Consider the following 20,384-nt stretch of genomic DNA (forward strand, 5'->3'; position numbering starts at 1 on the left):
AAGGGATGTGTTTGCTCCTGGTACCATCCATGTGCTGCTCAGTCTTCAACCGAAGCACTCTCCCCTCGGCTGGCAGGGTGTGATAGCAGTGTGCTCTGGGGTGGTGCTGTTCTTTTTTTAGGAGAAGGGGTCCTAAGGAGGGCACAGAGAGGATTAGTGACTTGCCCAAGATTATGCTGAGGGTCAGTGGCGGTCAGGAGGTCAGTAATTTTGTGTGTTTTAGTTCACATACTACTTGGGAAACCTGGCCTGTGCATCTCCAGGAAGAGCTGCTGCACAGGGCAGGATTGGGTCTTGCAGCCAGTGACTGTGGAAGTAGATACATTAAATATTTCCAGGTTAAGTGTTGGGTTTTGCCTTCACCAGTCCTGTCTTATCCACAGCTTTCTATTTATCATCCCTGCCACAGATCAGGGTATGGAGCTCACACAGCCAGGGAAGCTGGATAACCCATCTTCATTCAGCTACTTTCCCCCTTTTTTAACAGGCTTTTTCTTTATCTCTTGCAGAACTTTGCCAAAGAATTTGTGATCAGTGACCACAAAGAGCTGGATGAGGATTACATCAAGAACGAGCTGAAGAAAGCAGGGGGGGCTAATTATGATGCACAGACTGAGTAAAGGCAGGAACCTCCTGGCACCATCACCTGGATCTCCAAGGGAGGGCAAAGGCACAACAAACTAACACACCTGAGAGATGAGGCAACTGAACTCCCCAGCTTTCTGTGGCTGCACCTAAGAACTCCCTTTTTTGCATACAGAGGACTTTTATTTTCCATTCTCTCTCATGAAACATTCCTCTCTGGGGCTCTGTTTTTCTTTTTTTCCCCCTTTTTTTTTATTCATAACTCTGTCCGTGTTCTTGCACCTGTGGAATTTAGGTTTGGCTCTGCTTTGGTCCTGTTCACCAGTGTGTAGAGGCTTGCCACTGTGTCCTTCTTCATGTCTGTGTGTTTTACTTGGGCTCAACCTGGTCTCTGAGGGAAGAAAGTTTTGGGGGAGTTCTGAACATGGATTATTTTAATTTTTGAAAAAATTCTTTCTGTTATTCTTGGGAATAACATTATTTGCTGTTCTAGGCTCAGATCAGCTTGAGATGACTTCCCTCAAACGTTGATTAAACCATCTAAGCATAAATGTGCAGCTGAGATGTTATCTAACAGCTTAAACAACAAAGCCAACAAACAAAAAAAAATTATTTGACTCCTAATAAATGGGAATAAATTTGCCTTAAACATTACTTGACAGTTGCTATGCTCTGTGCTGCATCTCTGTCCCTCCCTCTTAAAAATAAGATCCACCATGATCCTGAAGTGGGTTTTGTTGCTTTTTGGAGGTATCACAGCACAGTAAACTGAGGGGCTTAGAAATGTCTGGACACTTGGTCACTATTTTGTGTACGTTGGTCTCTGGGTTTGTATTTGACTTTGCTAATGCTGGGGCTCAGGAGGTGAAACTGAAAAGCATAGATTTCCTTTTTCAATGAGTCTGAAAAAATAGCAGCCGCTGAATCCTTCCCTGCCCTTTCCCCCCCTGGTTATTTTGCAGTTAACCACAACATCTTCAGTTCTTTGGGGCATTTGGCAGTGAACATCCTCCAGCTGGGAACAAGGCATGGAGCAGGGCAGCTCTGTCCCAGCTGGGGTTAAATATTAACAGCAGAGGCCCAGAGAGAACCTGGGCACAGTTTGGTACCAAACTGTTTGCTTGTGGGGGCTTCTTTGTATGGCTGTTGTTTTTCCATCAAAGGTGACTGTCCCCAGAATTACGTGTTGGGAGGAACTGTGGGGCTTGGGAGTCAGCGCTATAAATCCATTACAGAAATAAATGTTTTTCAAGAACAGTTCTCGGCAACTCTGTTGTTCTTTTACCTTCCCTGCAACAAGCCCATATTTAGGAGGTTTCTTAATCCTTGGTGTAAAGCTTTGAGCTCCTGCAATCTTGGGGCTATTAGGAGAATTAAACACTGGCTTAGATGTAAAATGATCCCAGTGCCTGCAGCCCTTGTCTGCTTGTCTCTGCTCCGAGAGGCAGAGGTGACCACAGTGCACCTGACACACTTTTTGTTCAGCAGCTCTACATCTCCACTTCCAGCGCCAAAATGCCAATTGGGAATTGTAATTGGGTCAAAGAGAATTTCGCAGCCACAGAAAATAAATGTAGAGAGGTCAGGAACAGATTTGGGGACAAGAACAATGCTTTCAGACAAGTTTTGCAGCTTTCTGCACAGGGTTACATGGGGCATTACAATTCCTGACCAAACTTCCTAAACCTTGCCCTGAAAGAAGAGAAATGGTTGTTTTTTACAGGACTGACAGCAGGGACAGGCATAACTAATGGGAAGGAGCTTTGCAGAGAGCTTATGATGCTCTGAGGCTTTGCCTGACTGGCTCAGTGACCACAATAAACTTTTATTTGACAGCCTGTGGCACAAATCTCAGTCTGGTCTCGAAGCCTGACAGCACCATCACAAGAAATTCATCGGCACCAGCTGTGGTGGGGGCTCAAGAAAGAGCTCAGCAGTGGCAAATCAGCTTTCTCAGCCTTCAAAGGCATCTCAGCAAACAAATGGAGCACTTGTGCTGCCTTTGGCAAGCTGGGTCCAGGGATGGAGGGAGGGGAGGCATCACCCTGGCTCTGGTTGCTTTGCTCTCCTTAATCCAGTTCTTAGAACATGAAGAATCCCATATTGCCTCTTTGAATCACCTCTGTGGTGTACTGGCACACAGGAACATCCAGTTTGCAGGCACTAGTACAGCATTGCATGGGCAACACATGAGAAAAATGAGAAGGAATTACTGATTTGTGATATCAGGATAAATCCTTATGGAAAGAAAAGCAGCCTAATGAATGAGAATAATAACAGAATCAGTGGGGTTGGGTTTTTCCCAGCGTCAACTTCATCATCTTGGGCAGGCTACCTGGGGATACGGCCCTGCTGATGTTACGAAGAACACTGTGGGGAAAAGCTGGGATGAGATGCACAGGAGCACTGCTGCTGCTCTGCCTCTGGCCTCACCGGGTCAGGGCTGAAAACCACCGGGGAGTTCTTGTTTGTACAGTCCTGTCCCTCTGACAACACTGCAACAGCCAGGTTAATCAAGTCCCTGCTTGTCAAACCCTCAAACAGAAGATTATCTTGGTCACAAAGAATGTCCTGGAGACACACCCAGCCCAAGCTGATGACTGCACATCCCAGGGGATGCCTGGGAGTGTTTGGGGCAAAATGTGTTTCCAGAATTAAGTGTTCCATTCCTGTGTACTCCTCATTTCTGAGGAGTAATCTGAACTAGCCATTAAATGGCTTCATTTCTAGAATGTTGATAATACTTCAGTATTAGGAATGGTTTCCATTTCCCTCAGGAGAGTGACATTATTGATGTTATTCAAACCCTTACATTGGGGGGTAGGAGCAGCTCAGCTGGTCCAGGGGTTGCACAAGCCTGATGTAATTCACAATCTGTTCTTCAGCCTCAAACTCATCTCTGGGGTCTGCTCCCTCTTGGCTGGAAGAGTATTTACCCCACAGTGTTTGCAGGCATTCTCCTTCTGTGCTTACAATTAATAATGCAAGACACAATTGGCAAAAATGGAGCAGCAGAAAGACTGGGACACGAAGAGCAAAAGCCTAAGACCAATTATTTGTGGTGGGTTTGGGATCTCACGCTTGGTATATCACCAGAGCACAACAAAAATTGGAATTTGTCTCTGTTCTGAGACCCCAGGGCAGCTGAGTGGCTGCGAGTGGCTGCTCTGATCAGATGCATCAGGGACTCTGCTGTGGGCTGTATTTTCACCCAGTGGTGGAGACAAAGAAGGAATTAATACTGCCTATTTTTGCTGTTACACTGCTCATCGGGAGCTCCCAGAGTGTTTCAGGAAGATTGGAATCATGGAATCATTAAGGCTGGAAAAGACCTCCAAGATCACCAAATCAAACCTTCGGCCCAACACTAGCATGTTATCTAAACCAGAGCACTGAGTGCCATCTCCAGTTGTTCATTGAACAATTCCAGGGATGGTGACTCCACCGCTTCCCTGGGCAGCCCCTTCCAATGCCTGACAATCCTTTCGGTGAAGAAATTCTTCCTGAATATTGTATTTTTACTTATTGACATAAACCGGACTGCACTGAGGTTCCTCCTGGAGCACAGTATCCTCGTTTAGGAGGGACTTTCACCATGGAACTGGAGCAGGAATAGCAGCCCGTGTGTTCCAGGGCCCCACAGCCCTGGGAATTCAGGCTCTGGGTGTGTGCACTCCTCCCCTTATCACAGCAACGCTGAGAACGCTGCATCTCGGGATTGATGCTAATGACCATCTGAGAGAGGCATTCCCTTTTTTCCCATTTTTAACGTGGTTTTTATCGAGTCAGGTGCCCTGTTTTGTGTCCATTTAGCATTCAAAGCCTGGCTTTGCCTTATCAGCCCTTTCCTCAGGCTCTAAGGAGCTGCTGCTGCCCAGAGGCTCGAGGGCTGTGCTCTGCGGTGTCCCCCGTGTTGTGGCTCAGTGGGGCCGTGTCCTGTGTGGGGACCGGGGCTGGGACACCCTGCCATGCCTCCCCCAGAGCTGGGACAGTGTCAGCAGCGCCAGCAGCGCGCTGGGGGCTGTGTCTGGCAAGGAACAGATGGAAACGGCTCAGTGGCTGCTTTATATTTGGCATCGCCGAAGGATTTGCTATCCCTCCCCATTAGGAGTGCGGCAGATCCGATGCAGAATCCAATTTTAGCAGGGAGGAAGCAAAAGAGCCGAGAGAAATAGCCTCCAAAAATCGTGCTGAATACAGAGTCACGCAGCAGACGAGCTCATTTCAGCCAGCCCTGACTGGGGGGTTTTGTGCAGGGCAGGCAGATGGTGGAAAGGTAGGGAGTGAATGGGTGATCCCCCCCGGGATGTGTTCGGGGTACCAGGGCAGCCCGCCGGGGGGGAAAGCTTTGGTACCCAGGGGCAAAGTCGCGCTTGGAGAGTGGAGAAAACCAGGCTGCTGTGAGTCAGAGCTGCCTGCAACACGTGAGCAGCAAATTCTCACTCGGAGGAGGAAGGGAGCCTTTGGAGATGAGAAAATAGCTGAGCCAGGCAACGCTGGCCCCTGGAAACCGCCGGGGTTTTATAGCCGGCTGTCCCCAAGGGTGTGTAATGCCAGATTAGCCGCCGGCTTTAAGGAGGCTCTGCTGTGGCGAGCCTGGGGGGATCTGATCTCTCCAGCTCGAGGTGGTGCAGTGATTTAGCAACAAAGCACCGAGGAGAGGGGTGAAAGGACACGCAGGATACTTGGTGAGTTACGGGATGGGACCGGCTCAGTTCGGTGCTCCACCACACGGCACAAACAGGGATGCTGTTTCAAAGATGCTGTTTCAAGGCTGTCAGCACAGGAGCTGTAAGCTCAGCTCCGGTCTGTGTAGGGGCTGTAAGCTCAGCCCCAAGTCAGGGCAGGGGCTGTAAGCTCAGCTCCAGTCAGTGTAGGGGCTGTAAGCTCAGCTCCAGTCAGGGCAGGGGCTGTAAGCTCAGCCCCAAGTCAGGGCAGGGGCTGTAAGCTCAGCTCCAGTCAGTGTAGGGGCTGTAAGCTCAGCTCCAGTCAGGGCAGGGGCTGTAAGCTCAGCTCCAGTCAGTGTAGGGGCTGTAAGCTCAGCTCCAGTCAGTGTAGGGGCTGTAAGCTCAGCTCCAGTCAGGGCAGGGGCTGTAAGCTCAGCCCCAAGTCAGGGCAGGGGCTGTAAGCTCAGCTCCAGTCAGTGTAGGGGCTGTAAGCTCAGCCCCAAGTCAGGGCAGGGGCTGTAAGCTCAGCCCCAAGTCAGGGAAGGGGCTGTAAGCTCAGCTCCAGTCAGTGTAGGGGCTGTAAGCTCAGCTCCAGTCAGGGCAGGGGCTGTAAGCTCAGCCCCAGTCAGGGCAGGGGCTGTAAGCTCAGCTCCAGTCAGGGCAGGGGCTGTAAGCTCAGCTCCAGTCTCGTTTCCTTGCCCAGATCCTGGCACTGCATCTTCTACAGAGCAGGGGGAGCTGGAAAAAGGGTCTGGGGGATCTCCCATAGATTTCCCCAGACTGGAACCAAAGCCTTGTGGAAGGGGAGTATATCTCTTGCTGAGCTATGAAGTGAGATCTCTGCCCCCAAATCCCACACTTTTGGGCCCTCTCTGGTCTATAAGGGTGCAAGGTGTTATTGCAGCCCTTAGCTGCCCAGAGAAGCTGTGGCTGCCCCTGGATCCCTGGAAGTGTCCAAGTCCAGGTTGGACATGGCTTGGAGCAGCCTGGCATAGTGGAAGGTGTCCCTGCCCATGGCAGGGGTGAAATGAGATGATCTTTGAGGTCCCTTCCAACCCAAACCTGGGATTCTGTGATCTCAGGCTTGGCTTTATGGCCCAGTGAGCCAAAGCACCAGAGTAGGTTTAATTGCAGCCTGTGTATGGCTTGGGAATGAGGGCAATAAATGACATTTGCAGCCCACTCAGGCCTTCATCCTTGCTCTCCAGCTTTCCCAGACTTCTGTTTCTGGCCTGGAGTAGCTCACTTCGCTTGTCTTACAGCGGCTGGTTGATTTGTGTAAGCTTATCTGGGCTGGGAAACAAAGAGAAACCTTCCAAGATATTTCACCTTTCTCCCTCTCTCCACCATCAAAACATCCAATAAAGTTTTTCATTAACCTTAAGACTTCTTCAGAATGAGAGCAAATTTCCTTGGAAATGCAGCTGAAGGGAACAAACAGCATCTGCTGTGCAAATATTAAATGTGGGCAGGAGATGAATAGACTTATCTCCTTTATCATGGTTAGCCACATTTCTGTCTTGTAATTTTGGCCTATCACTCAAAAGAAACTGTAATCAGGATGTAATACATCCTATTGGCAAATTACAGCCGTGCAGCTGTTGGAGGCAGCAGCTGAACCCTTCAGCAATTTAAACTAGGTTTTATTACACCAGGGCAAAGCTCCAGTAAGTATATTAGTGACATGATTTAAAAACAATAAGAGTTGAATCTTGTCCCACTGAAGTTCATCCCGACGTCGGTTTTCGTGGGAAGAAGCGTTTTGCCAAGATCAGGAATCCAAAAAAAAGCGTTTTGCCAAAAACAGGTCTCAGGGGAGTCCTCAGCAGAGCGAGACTGTGAGAGCAAAGGAGCAGTGGTGAGATCAGCCCTAAGCAAAGGTGTGAACGCTGCCTTCTCACCGGGATTTCTGGGTTACTATGCGCCAAGAAAAGTTCCATTTAAGGGAACTTAGATGAAATCTGGCTACAGAATACAGGGCTCAGACAAGATTTAAAGTGTGCTGTGGCAACGTGTGAATTTTCAGCTCTCCTCCTGAATGTAGCAGAGAAGGGTGTGTTCCCATAACAAAGAGCACCAGAAGTGTGTTTAACTTAAAAAGGCAATGTTTCAATTTTGCTGAGTTCCAAACCAAAATCAAACTCTTGGGAGCAAAAAGCCTGCAAAAGGCCCTAAAGTTTTATGCAAAAATTACCAGTATTTTTTTCAGAAAAAGAACCATAACTCTTGGTCAGATTCCTGTCACAAAGTCACAAATTATTCTGTGGGCCATTAGAAACACCTCGCAAGAGTAGAGAGAAGCACTGTTCTCTCTTCTAGATGCAAAGTGAGTCCTGTTTATTTTTCAGCAGCAGGGTTTCAGTGCTCATATCTATGTGTCAATATTCCCTGTACTACCCAGACAAGCAGCTGTTTTCCATATCCATGTGCTGGCTGTCACCAGATACCACCTTCTGTTTGAGAATTATTTGCCTTTTTTTCCCCTAACACTTTTAGTTGGAATAACAGGGTTGACGAAAAACTTTTTGGGCTGAATCACAAAATTAGTTTTAAAGTCAGAAATCAGCACTTTCCTTCTCTTTTAAGCTGCTTTTCAGGAAGCATCTTGCATCTGGCTGTACCTTCCTTCTAAAACAAAAACTTTCTGGAGAATCCAACTTCTGGATTCTCACTGGGTTAATATGGATACAGCTATGAAGTGGTTTGATGGGGAATCTCAGTTGTGATTTGCCCAGAGCAGTCAGCTTATCTCACATCAGAGCTGTAAATCAGAAATGCTACCACATTTATTATCTTTATCTTCCTTGTTTAAGAGCTCAAACCTGTCAGATGAAACCATAAATCTGCTCCTTGCATCGAGCCTCTTAATATTCCAGTTGATGTTTGTTTCCAAAAACTCTCTGCCAACATTTCATTTTCTTCTCATGCTGACACTTAATGCCTTAAGTGCTTGGAAAGATAAACACTGGCTTTAAGCAGTACAATCCCATGATCAGTTTATCTGAGGATTATTACACGGGTGCACGGAGGAGTCAGTCATAAATTGAGCACTTTTTGCCCTGGCTGCTGATTTAATTGCAGCGAATGGAGTGGAATATTCTGAGAATCACTGACCTGGGATGTAGAGGAGATTTAACTTACAATTTTATCCAATTAAAACCTACTGGGGTGGGACACCAGGCTGTAACTGGGACTCAGGCTGGGGGTGAGGAGAGAAGATGAATTTTACTTGGAGCTGAACTGGTGTCTTGCAGCTGAGAACAGCAGGACAGACCAGGAATCGGTGGTAAAAGGCTGAAGACAGATTAACTGAAGCAACAAAATAGACACAAACTTTTTATAAGAGAAGGTGATTAACCTCTGGAAGAAACAAAACAGTTGCCTGATTCACGTTTTCACTACAGTGAAAAGCAAGAACTCTCTTCAGCAGATGCTTGAATGAAGCACCAACAATTGGATTTAACAAATGGGAACTACAATTGTCTGCAGTGCACAGATGATTAGATTTGATCTCAGCTCCCTTAGGAACTTCGAGCATTTTCCCTGTCTCAGGCACAATAATACAAGAGATGATTCAAAGTGCATTCTCACAGAGCTCAGATGCATTTTCAGTGGCACGGCAAACGTGAGCCGGCTCTGCTCCAGTCTGGGCAAACAGCTGGAATAGAAGTGTCTTAAAGTGTTAGAGGGATCCAAAGGCAAAACTCATCTCTCAGAGCCATAGGATTCTCAGCCTTAAATAAGGATACACAAACCTTTGTTTGCTGTAGTGCTCTTTTTCCTTTTCAGGCCCATTTTGAATAGATTAAGCTGTCTGAAGTAGGGTTTATGGCTTATGCCAAATGCTACTTTCAGCACAGCCAGAAGAGCTGAAGTCTCCCAGTGGGAGAAGTACTTTAGAACTGATGTGGTATTAAATCAAACCAGCACAAGCTCATCCCCTTAAATGTAAACCAGGCAAGAAACCAAGAAAGTTTGATTTTAGTGCATGTTGGACTGAAATTTAGAAAAGAGTCTGCAAGATGTGCTGGGAGAGAGCTGTTGCAGAAATGTAAGATTAAAACAAGGTATGGAACTGGTGGCCCCCAGCTCTGCCCTCCTGGCACATGCTGCACCCCAGACAAACAGCTCAGAACCTGCTTGCACATCACTGAGTGTTCCTCTTGGCAGGTGAATAGAAACTGAAAGTCTCTGAACAGGATAAGCAGTGAGAAATGAGAAATCCTTCAGTTAACAGAGGCACAAAGGAGAGCAGCCACCCCAGTGTCTGCAGAGCTGGTGAGGGGTTCTGGTTACACTCCTGCTCCGGACACCATAGACTGGGACTCTGCACTCAAGGCAGGAGGGCACAGTGCTCAAAAACTGAAGTAAAAGCAGTGAAATTTTTGCTAAATTTTCTGTCTTTTCCATTCAAGGCTTTAAACTGTTCTCAGCAAGCTGATCTCTGTTTGCAGAAAGAATGAGAGTTACTTACCCATCCCTTGGGCAGCACACCAGGGCAGGGGAAGAGGTGCTCACTGGTTACTCTGCATGGCAAATCCTGTGCAAAATGAGAATGAATAAATATCAAACTAAGGTCAGAAGAATCCAGTCAGGGTAACTGCCAATTAATTACTGCCCTGGTAATGCAACTATCCCTAATACCAGTGCACAGCTCTCAGCTTTCCATTCCACAAGGATATATTTTGGTGAGTTTAAGATCTGCTTAGTGGAGCAAGTCCCCATTCTGCTTTCACCAGCTTGCAAACACCACACACAGGCCAAAATCCTGCTGGGGTTTAGCTTTATTGGAAATGTAAATCACAACAAACAACAAAACAGCTTCCGAGCTTAACTGTTCCCAAGGTTGCTCCCTGGTGACACTTCCGTGCCAGTCTGACACTTCTTTCTTTTATTTGGTTGCAACTTGTAAATCTGATCTGCAAGAGTGAGCCAGCAATAACCATCTTGCTCCTTTTTGCTGGGTTCAGGATTTGAACTGAGTACAGCTCTGCCTTTATGAGCAGGTTGTCAGAATTACTACCCAGTTACAGCTCTTCTCAAATATACACAAATAATTCTTCCAAAGTCACATTTTACTACATTGTTTTTAGCAACAGATGTCAAGGCAAGAACACACTGGATTGCATCCTGAAAACTGGTACTGATTTCAGTTTGGGAGTACATACTCCTAATGAAAAACACATTAGAGGTGAGGATGTTTTCAAAGCAACTGTTTCTGGCATGTCAGACTTTGAAAATAAAGATATGCTTTTCTGTATCCTAAAAAAATTCCACAAAATTCACACATACTTGGGAAAAGAAAACATCTTGTATGTGTGTGAAAATTGACCCATTGCTGGAGCAAGAAATTCAAGCTAGCAAACAAATCTGCAATGAGGACAGATCATTTGGGGACTTCCTTACTATGTAGATTCTCGGACAATTCATAGCTGTGAGTTTTGAAATTCTTTGCTTTTGAAAGGTTCTTTGTCAGTGAAATGTGGTCTAGATAGAGTCAGGGGTTTGGGAGCTGGAATAGAAACAGAGTCCACTTTCTCATTAAACAGAGCTCTTTTCATGTTCTAAGCATGACAGACCAATAGAAATCATAGATAGGCCTGAAATTCAGTATTTGAATCCACAGCCAGATCTGCACTTCTACTCTATTGCAAGGGAAAGGAGGAAAAGACATCACAGTTTATGTTCAGAGCTTTGACACTAAGGACAGAGAACTCCCATTCAGCAGCCTGGTGTACGATGTTGATTGGAGCATGAGATGGGTTTGGGGTAAACCTCCATGGAGCCCTGAAAATTCCTGAGGGACATGAGAGTACCCAGACTCTCCCAGGAACCTCTGGTATTTTCCAGGACAGAACTGGAGAACTCCTGCCTGTCTCCTCACACACTCACAGCTTCCCCGGGGCTGGACACGCTGCAGGTTGCTGGAGTGATTAATTAATGTGCCTCTGCAAATTACTTTGTGCAAGGAAATTACAGCAACATCTCCTCTGCTGGTGTCATCTGAGATAAGCTCTGTTACCCCAGCACTGAAACTGTACCTCACTCTCCTTTTCTACAGAACAACAACTTTCTCACTCCACCAGGCTTTCCGGTCCAGATTATGTTTCAACAGTTACAAATGTGGTGTGGTGAAAGCACCACCGAAGAAAATGTCTCATAAATAGTAATAGGGTGCTGTGTTACCCTCTCACTCTTCCAGGGTGAAAGATGATTTCATTTCAACAATGAAGTGCAGAAAAAATGATAAAAACCTTTTATTACAGGTCATCTGCTCCTTCTCTCTCTTCCTGCTGATTAAGCAGAGAGGAAAATAGACTCAGAACTGTGATTTTTTTTTTCTTTTTATTGTGCATTCATGTTTTTATGTTGGATTCAACAACATGAATTATTACTGAGCTACATCTGTTAGAGAACACTGTCCAGGTAAAATCAGCTTCTACTGGCTCCTGTTCAGATGAAATCAATAGGCTTTTTGCCATCATTTTTACAGGCCCAGATATTGCTGTAAAATGTCAGGGTAAAATATTTGGACAGGCAGACACATATGATGTGTCTGTGCAGACTGGAGCCAAAGCTTTTCAGCCTCCAGTGAGATGGTATCCTTAATTCAGTACAAAAAGGAAGGATAATTTGGTTCAGAAAGAACATTATCATTCCTCCACCTCCCCTCACACCAGAAGGTGCATTTGGTTTCACCATCAGAAATCAAAAGCACAGAGCATCGAAGATCCATGCGTGGTGCTCTGGAGCTCCCCCGCTATGCTGGCTAAAAACAAGCTCAGATTTATCTGGAGCACAGGCCAGGTGTCCTAGACCTGGTTTTCAAGCAGTGACTGCTGCAAAAGGGGTGGCTGGAGGTTGGGCAGCATCCTGGGGATCTATTGAATGGAAATGGTGTTTCTCAGCAAGATCACCACGCTGGTGAGCTCAGGAAGAAATGATCCCTAAAAGGGAAGAAATGATCCCTAAAAGGGATGTATTCCACTGCTCTGGCATCAGCAGCTTCATCACTGCAGGGTGGTTGCATTTCTACCCCTCTTTTCTGTGTGACAGTTTTATATTAATTTCAGGTTTAACACTGACAAAGGGCCATCTCCACTGGTGGGGTTGCTCTGTAGCTGCAATCTCCTCTTTGATGCAGCTCCTTGAACAGTATCCTACACAAGGAGGCCGTTTTTGATGTTAATTAAGAATGTAGAAGTGATGATGGTTTTTTGTTTTCTTCAGTCATCAATCTTTGCCTGAGAAAGGCTTTGGAGAAAAGCAGCATTTTCTATATTTGCTGGCTCCCCGGTGATAAAGGAGAGAAGGTACAGAGTTCCTGTACTTCCTGTACACCTGGACATCCCAGTGCACCAGAGGACAAAAGACAGCACAGGCTGGATCACCTTCCTGTCTAGCTTTTATTCCCTCTGGCTCACACAGGGATCAGTGGAGAGAGGCAGCTGAATTCAGAGGACACAAGCAGAGCCCCTAAGCTAGCGTTTACCTTTTCCCTGGGTTCAGTGCCTGTGATCATCTCTTTGGACATTGATATGGTTATGGATCACTTAGGGGTCCCCAAACTGTTGAAGACAAATGAAAACACAAGTTCTCAACACAGTTCCTCAAAATGAGCTCCTTGTTCAGGAGCTAGTTCCTACCTTGGGATTCTTCCTCAATCAGTGCATGTTTTCAGTGGAGACACAGCAATGGTTACATGTGAGGCAGCCTGGCAGAGAAACTAAAAAAGAAAAACTACCCCCAAAAGCAGAGAAGATAAAGCAGAAGATGAAAAGAAATTTGGTTTCAAAGATAAAATCTTTAGAAGGCTTTTGGAAACACAGGTGAGGAGAGGAGACTATTTGGAGCTGACTAGAATATTTTTAGTGAGAAAATTAATTCAATATCCACAATTCTCTGTGTCTCCAACACACTGGGACATTTCACATTAGCGTTTATGAACAGACATATTTTTTCTCCCTCACTGAAGCATTTTCCCTCTTCTATTTTCAGAGCCCTCTGGAGTGCTCAGATAACCCCCCTCTGTAAGTCAATCCCAGCAGGAGACTCTTTAATAAGACTCTTTTTAAGATAAAATATTTCTACAAAGGTGGAAATAATGCAATACCTACAGTCCTTTTCAAAAGAAGCAGAACAAGAGAATTTCGATGTGGAAAACTCCTTTTTGATCATTCCAGTCCCTTTCTCTTTGCTGCAGCACACAAGAGTGACAGAGGTATGTGATATATGATTATGGCAATAACTGAGACTCATCTGGAGACCTCTGAGTTTCATTATTCTGTTCCACACCATTCCCACTGACCCTGTAGTGTCCTTGGACCTACTCTGACCTGTCTGAGGGTCTTAATTTGGTTGCTAAAAGTCCTCAGGAAGAGCTGGAGCCCGTGCTACAGCTCCTCTGTGTGCCTTCCTGCACTTCTCAAAGGCAATGCCAAGGGGAAGGAACAGAGGAACCTGCTTTGTCTGCTCCAGTTTAACAGAAAATCCCCTCTCTCGGTGTCTCCTCACGTGTTTAAATGTACTCCTCTCTTGAGTGGGCCTGGATGCGATATAAAATCTCATTCTGGTAGGGGCTTTCATTTTATTCTGTGCCATGGAGAATTGTCCTTCTTCATGTAAGGCACTTGGGTCCTTGAGCCATTCATTTATTGGTCGTGCTGGTCTTGAGCATGCTCTCTCCAGCCTTCAGAATTTATTTCTTTAAAAGCCAGGAAGAAACATTTTGACACCTTCCCTCAGCAGGTGCCAGTTTCTGGCCCTTGAGTGATCTGAGCGCCCGGCTTGTGCTGGTGTGTGCCTGTGGAAACCAGGGATGCTGGGCTCTCCTGAGCCTGGTTCTGCTGCCCCTCTCTCTTCAGCTGTGCCTTACATTGAGCAGAAACCTCAGCCCCCTCCCTCAGATGAGCAATCTGTGTCAGACAGGAAACCTTCAGGCTTTCACGTCACTTCAGGGGCAGGAAAATCAACAGAACGAAAAGTGTTCAAGGTCTCATGTACTGTCCAGCAGCCTGAAGTGCCAGAAAACAGGAACTGGAAGTCTTTTCAGTTTATTCACCAACCCTGCTCTCTCTGCCCCATGCACCCACAGGATAACAGGGCAGTAGGACATATATTCTATATTGACTGTATATTCCATATTGACTATTCTGACTCTATTTCCAATGATGAAAGTTTTTAAACACAGCCACAACTTCAGAACATACTCGTTGTTTAGAGGAAAAAACAACCCACAAAACGTTGTGATGCTTACAACAAAGCAAAATAACTTTTTACACAACCAAATCATTTTGAGTTGATCTTGATACACTATTTGCATAAGAAATTTTGCCCTAGCAGTGACATTTCTTTTATTGTTGATTCTTCAAAGAGCAGTACATAATTATTATAAAAAATGTAAACTATTCAACTTATCTTTTTTTCTTCCCTGCTGAACTGAACTGACACATTCCAGGGGAAGGTTTCAGGTTTGCAAAATCAGCATGTTCCACAGAATTTTTGCTCCATAGGGAAAAATTTATCTACTTGCATCCGGTAATTGTTCTATTTTTCACCTCAAAAAGACCTCAGTTGGATCAGGTCAGCTTTCCTATTCTGGTTTACATTTATTTCCAACAGGAAGCCATATCTGTCAACAACTGAGCATTCTGCTAGCAATTAGAATCCAATCCAACATGTGACAGCTTTTTCTAGCACGTTGCAAGAATGGAGGAAGGACATTTTGGATGAATTAGAGGTAGTAATATGAATGTGTGTCACACACTAGGAGTTGTTGATTTGCCATGACAATATCTCCATGGAGATGTCTAAAATATCGATTCCTAGTTAGTGTTTCCAATATTGATCAGAGACTCATTCAAGACCCCCAGATTTGGTGTTAATATGTGTGTTTTAGGGGCTCTGGGTTTCAGAGGAAGTACAGCCAGCTTGGATGCAATTTTCATAGATTCACAGAATATCCTGAGCTGGAAGGGACCCACAGGATCATCCAGTCCAGCTCCTGGCCCTGGCACCCCAACAACCCCAGCCTGGGCATCCCTGGCAGCGCTGTCCAAACGCTCCTGGAGCTCTGGCAGCCTCGGGGCCGTGCCCATTCCCTGGGGAGCCTGGGCAGTGCCCAGCACCCTCTGGGGGAAGAACCTTTCCCTGAGATCCAACCTGAGCCTGCCCTGGCACAGCTCCAGCCATTCCCTGGGGTCCTGCCACGGGTCCAGAGAGAAGAGATCCGTGCCTGCCCTTCCCCTTCCCCTCAGGAAGAAGCTGTAGGCTGCAACGAGGTCTCGACCACCCCAGTGTTTCTGTAATCTTTCCTTTCCATTTGTCTCAAATAAATCTTCATTGTGATTCTTTTACGTGCTCAGGTGTCATTCTCTTTTTTTTTTTCCCTCTGCCTCTCTGATTTTGCTTTATTGCCAGTAATCCATCCACTCCAGGAGTTCTGCAATTTTGATTGACTCTAAGAAATTGAACGAGTGTCTTTTGTTGCACAATTTAATTCTGTTTGCTTTTGGAAAGGCTTCAGCATTACCTGCCAGCTGATCTTGGCTCGAGCAGAACAAAACACCCTGTGAGCTCCAGGGGGTCAGTGTTATGGCATGGGAAAGCTCCTCCCCAGAGCCCTCCTCCAGTGGGTAAAGTCTTGGGGCTGCACTGTGCTGTGTGCTCTGCACACAATCTGTGCAAGAAAACAATGAGCATTATCACTAATGAATTAATTTCCATTTTTTCCCTTTCAGCACAGAATATATTTAACAGCTATAAAGCCAAAACAGCTGTAGGAGAATAACAGCAGAGCTCAGAATGGACTCTGGCCCTAAAAATGTCACCCAAAGCCTTCAGATTTGCAAAGCTCCCTGTTCACTCTCCATCAGGGATGGCCTGCAGTGCTACCACAAATTGCTCCAAGTCTCTGCAGCTCGGGATGGACTGAGCTCACTGTGAAATGACTTTCTGGGAAGCCTCTCCCTTGTTTATTGCAATTCCTTGTTTTCTGGAAGAGACTCCGGGATTGTTCTGGCTATTGTGAACGTGACCTCAGATGTCTTAGTTGCTATTTCTCTGCCTGGGAGGATTTAGCAGCATGGTCAAGGGATCACAAAGAATGTTCCCAGTTAGTGTGAAAGGCTCACCTGGCGCCTGTGTCAGTCAGTGAAGTTATTCCTTGATTCAAAGTGCCCAGATGGAAATGGATAATAAAATTCATGACACAAGAACATAACTCAGAGAGAAAAATTGTCCTGTTGAAATAGTTAAGGTAAATGTATGATGGCTTCACGCCACCAAAAAAAAATATCCGTAAAGCTCAAGCAAATTTGCAATCAGGAACCAACCCTGTTTCCCAAAAGGAGCTCAGTTTGGAACTTCTAACGATGAATCTCCGGGATTTGCTGAGCTTCTCCTTGCTGGGACAAAGAATTTAAACTATTTCAGGCCTGACTTCAGTCATTTATTACCAGTGCTTGGCAGGGGCCAGCTGAGGGAATCTTCATGGGATGGACTGAGGAGGAACAGCTCCCCGTTCCAGCCACAGCTGGAATGTTTCACAGCTGCTTTCCCATTTGGTGATATCTCCTTGGACTCCGGAGTCTTTCTGTGCTTCAGGAAGAATTCTTCACAATGATTTGCCCTTGCAGCTTTGCTGACTTGCCTGGTGGAAGGAGCAGGAGAAATGAGTGTCCTGATGTTCTCTGAGTGCCTCTGCAAGAGCACTTCTGCTTCTTCCAAGCATTTTCCCAGGCTGCCGGAGCGAGGCCCTGGTTCTGGGATCATTAATGCCAGAGCTCTGCTCTGCTGATCTGCCAGAAACACCCACTGGACGTGGATCAGAAATCAGCTTGGGATGGTGTTTCTGGTGAGGTGCTGAGTGCAGAACACAGCATTCACTCCCACTTTCCCTGCCTAGAAGAGGGCAGACAATTTCTGCCAGAGTAAAAATGCTGGAGCAGTAGCTGCAGGAGATGCCTCATTAGGACAGAAACTTCTGGTCCAACATAAACTTATCATTACTTTTTAATACATTCAAATAGGCAAGTTTGCTCACTCTGGATCAGTGCTCTGTGTGATGTGATTCTGTGTCATGACTTTTCTGTGCTGGCACAAGGAGCCCTTAAGCTGGATTTATTGTTTTGTTGAATCATGACCTCAGGGATTTGTGAGAGAAATGAACTTCAGCCAAGTGCTGGAGATTTTAAGGCAATTTACAAGTGGAAGCTCGGTCACACTGAAGTTAACAGCAAATCTCTGTATTCTTTTTGGGAACAAACCCACCTGATTGCTGAAATGTGAACTTTCTGTGGGAACATATGGACCAAGTTTGGTGGGGCTTGAATTTCTGGCCCGAGGCTTCAAGGAGAGGATATTCATTCTCTCAGAATGATGGAGAGGCCATCCCACCCTCACCTGGGAAGGGGGATGGAGCAGGCTCTCACCGGGATCCTGAGCATCCTAAACTTCCCCAGCCCCCTTCTCTGACAAAGCCACTCTGCAGTGTTGCTGCTCCACTGCTGCAGCTGCTGCTCCCACATTTACCCTGGTTCAAGCCTGAGGCAGGAAACACTAAAACAAGCCTTGTTTTGGAAAAGGTTTCTTTAATCCTCCCGTGTCTCCCACTGGTGTCCTTCCAGCCAGTGACTAAGTAGTCAGAGCTGGACAAAAGCCACTTCTCCCATCTCTCCCCCGGATTCTTTTCCAAGACATTTGGAAAGGCCTGAGATCCTTTCTACTGCAGAATGGAATATTTTGGAAGATGAAATATAATGTGGCTTATATAAAACTGCAGGATGCAGAACACAACCCCATTCAGATCCAATCAAACTTTCCCTGAACATTGACATCCCTTGGAAATTTTCCATCACCAAAGTTTCAGAATCACTAAACCAGCTGAGTTACTTTTTAATGTTACTTTGATTAAAATATTAAATTTCTTTCAACCAATAAATGATCTTAGCCAGAAAATAATTTGCATTAGTTGAGCATATGGGTTGACTCAAAGACAAGTTAATTACAGAACACAGTGCAGAGAACCTTTGCCTACTTGAAGGAGACTGCTACAAAAGTGAAAAATAAAGCAGGTGTTATCTCTTTTTCAATTAAATTGCCTGTTACAGGGGATGTACTTTATTCAACATGAAACAGAGCCTAGATGAAATGAGGAAGGAAAAGAGAAAATGAGATTGAGAAGAAAGAAAACCCATACTTAATAAAATTAAAAGGCTGAAGGAGAAAATGAGGGTTTTTTTCCTGTATTTTTCAAAAGGGCCCAGGGGCACTGTGGTAACACTGGGACATGCAAGATGGAAGAGAACAGGACTGAACTGTGCTCCACGCTCTGCTGGGTTAAGGGAATTTCTGCTGCAGTTGCTGCAACTAAGTCAGAGCTGGGCTCTGATTTATATCAAGAAAAGAAAGTTCTTAACTCAAACAATTCCTACCCAGATGCCACAGACTGCCCTGTAATTGTCCTTGGGAGCAGGACAAAGCCAAGGCCACAGCCTGACGGACCAAGCTGAGCCTTGCTTTCAGCTCAGGATGTCTTCATGCACAACATATAATTTCAAAAGCTGGCTTTAAACACTGGGATGATACAATTCTGCTCTCTGTGATTCCTTCCAGGTTATATATGTGGATATTAATTATGTAAATAAATGTATCATTCATGCAATAACTATACATGATCATGAATATGAACACTGGAGTCATGCCAGAGGCCAGGGAGTGGCTCTGCTGAATTTCAGAACAAGAACTTCTGGTCCCATGTCAGTCTGACAAGAGGCTCTCTGATAAGAGCAGAGAAGCCTTGCTGCAGATTAGAGCTACATGTTCCAGTATGTTCCATTCAGAACTGGGAAGCATTTCCAGGCTTGACCTCACAGGTGTGAAAATGGAATTCTCCCAGAGAAGAAAAGATAAAAAATGCAGGATCACTTTTCCACAGCCAAGTGTGCAGTGCATGCTTGCATTGCCCGACCATTTTCAGGGTCATTCTCTTTAATCTCAGTGTACAATCCGTCTCAAAAAACCTACAGGCCCTGAAACACTTTGTGTATGAATTCAGATCAATATAATGAATGCCAGGTTGTCATCTGTGTTTCCTGACATTGCTTGTGCAGGATAGAAGATTATAACATCAAAGTTATAATTATGTTATCAAAAGCCTTGGATTTAGTGAGTTAGTTGGGTACCTGCACTTTAATATCTTATTGATCATTCCTCATTCAACCTTTTATTTATCCCATATCTGGAAAATGCACAGCACATGAACCAAACACCAGTTCACATTTGATCTCCCTCCAAAAGCTCTGTGTAGTTTGATTGATTTTTGAATATACCTTCAGCTCTAGGTCACACCAACTGTGGCAATGACAGCTCTTTAGAGTCATTTCAGTATTTCTCATAAAAAGGGATTAAGTCCCTGCTTCTTACATCAGTTTTACTGTCTGTGTGAAGGTTTGGACATGTCAGGTATCAGCCAGCCCTACTCTAAAGTTTAAAAAAGGAAACTGTTCCTGTAAATATCTGGAGATTTATGGAGGCCTAGGAGCGCAGTGAATCTTTTTTTATACAGTGATTCAGTACACACTTTATGGTCCAGCCACTACAGACACAGCACTTTTAAAGCCTTTCCAAGGTACAGGCATTCCATGCATTTGGATTGTCCTGTGTTTGGTAGAGATGAGCTCCAAGAGAACAACTGCACACTAATTTCCACACGTTTTCATGGCTCTAAAAGATTGATATATAATCCTACAACCCAAGTGATGGATGATATCTGTAGGTGCACTTTCCTACTTAAGCTCCACAAATCAGGAATGTCTTCATAATTAATTCTTTAGAAAGAAGAAACTGATTCAAAGATGTCGTTAAGGGCATAATTTAGTGTAATGAACCATCATTATGAGATAAAACCCAGCCTTGATCAGAAATTATTGCCAGTTTGCACCTGAGTCTAGATTTTCCTGGTGTCTGTGTCAGCAAGGCAATGTTGGAACAGGTTTGGGGCAATCTGGGGAGATTTCTGTGGGGAAGGGCAGGTTGTGCTCTGCACCAAGGGGGCTCTCAGTCCCAGGGGGCTTTTACTGGCCTCAGGTGCAGTGGTACTGAGGCACATCAGGTACTTCCAAAGGGACCTGA

The 20,384-nt window shown here is 45.4% G+C and overlaps 1 protein-coding gene and 2 long non-coding RNA genes across 3 annotated transcripts in view; 2 read left to right on the forward strand and 1 right to left on the reverse strand.

Annotated features, from left to right (window-relative positions):
* COTL1 (coactosin like F-actin binding protein 1) overlaps nt 1-1,845 on the forward strand; it is a 19,955-nt gene extending 18,110 nt beyond the window's left edge. Inside the window, exon 4 of the mRNA XM_010403601.2 lies at nt 510-1,845. Within this exon, the coding sequence (XP_010401903.2) occupies nt 510-620 (111 nt within the window). The 3' untranslated portion in view covers nt 621-1,845. The remainder of the gene's footprint in view (nt 1-509) is intronic.
* LOC120410597 overlaps nt 1-10,304 on the reverse strand; it is a 12,524-nt gene extending 2,220 nt beyond the window's left edge. The window contains exons 1-2 of the long non-coding RNA XR_005602899.1: nt 9,897-10,304; nt 9,727-9,792 (exon numbers count right to left, since the gene is read on the reverse strand). This is a non-coding gene — a long non-coding RNA (uncharacterized LOC120410597). The remainder of the gene's footprint in view (nt 1-9,726; nt 9,793-9,896) is intronic.
* On the forward strand, nt 4,898-18,918 carry LOC104691838. Its single transcript, XR_752274.3, has 3 exons — nt 4,898-5,273; nt 13,251-13,473; nt 15,992-18,918. It is a non-coding gene; the product is annotated as an uncharacterized LOC104691838 (long non-coding RNA).
* Nucleotides 18,919-20,384: the final 1,466 nt, after the last annotated feature.

This window comes from Corvus cornix, chromosome 11, assembly GCF_000738735.6.
Source record: "Corvus cornix cornix isolate S_Up_H32 chromosome 11, ASM73873v5, whole genome shotgun sequence".
Taxonomy (NCBI): Eukaryota; Metazoa; Chordata; class Aves; order Passeriformes; family Corvidae; genus Corvus; species Corvus cornix.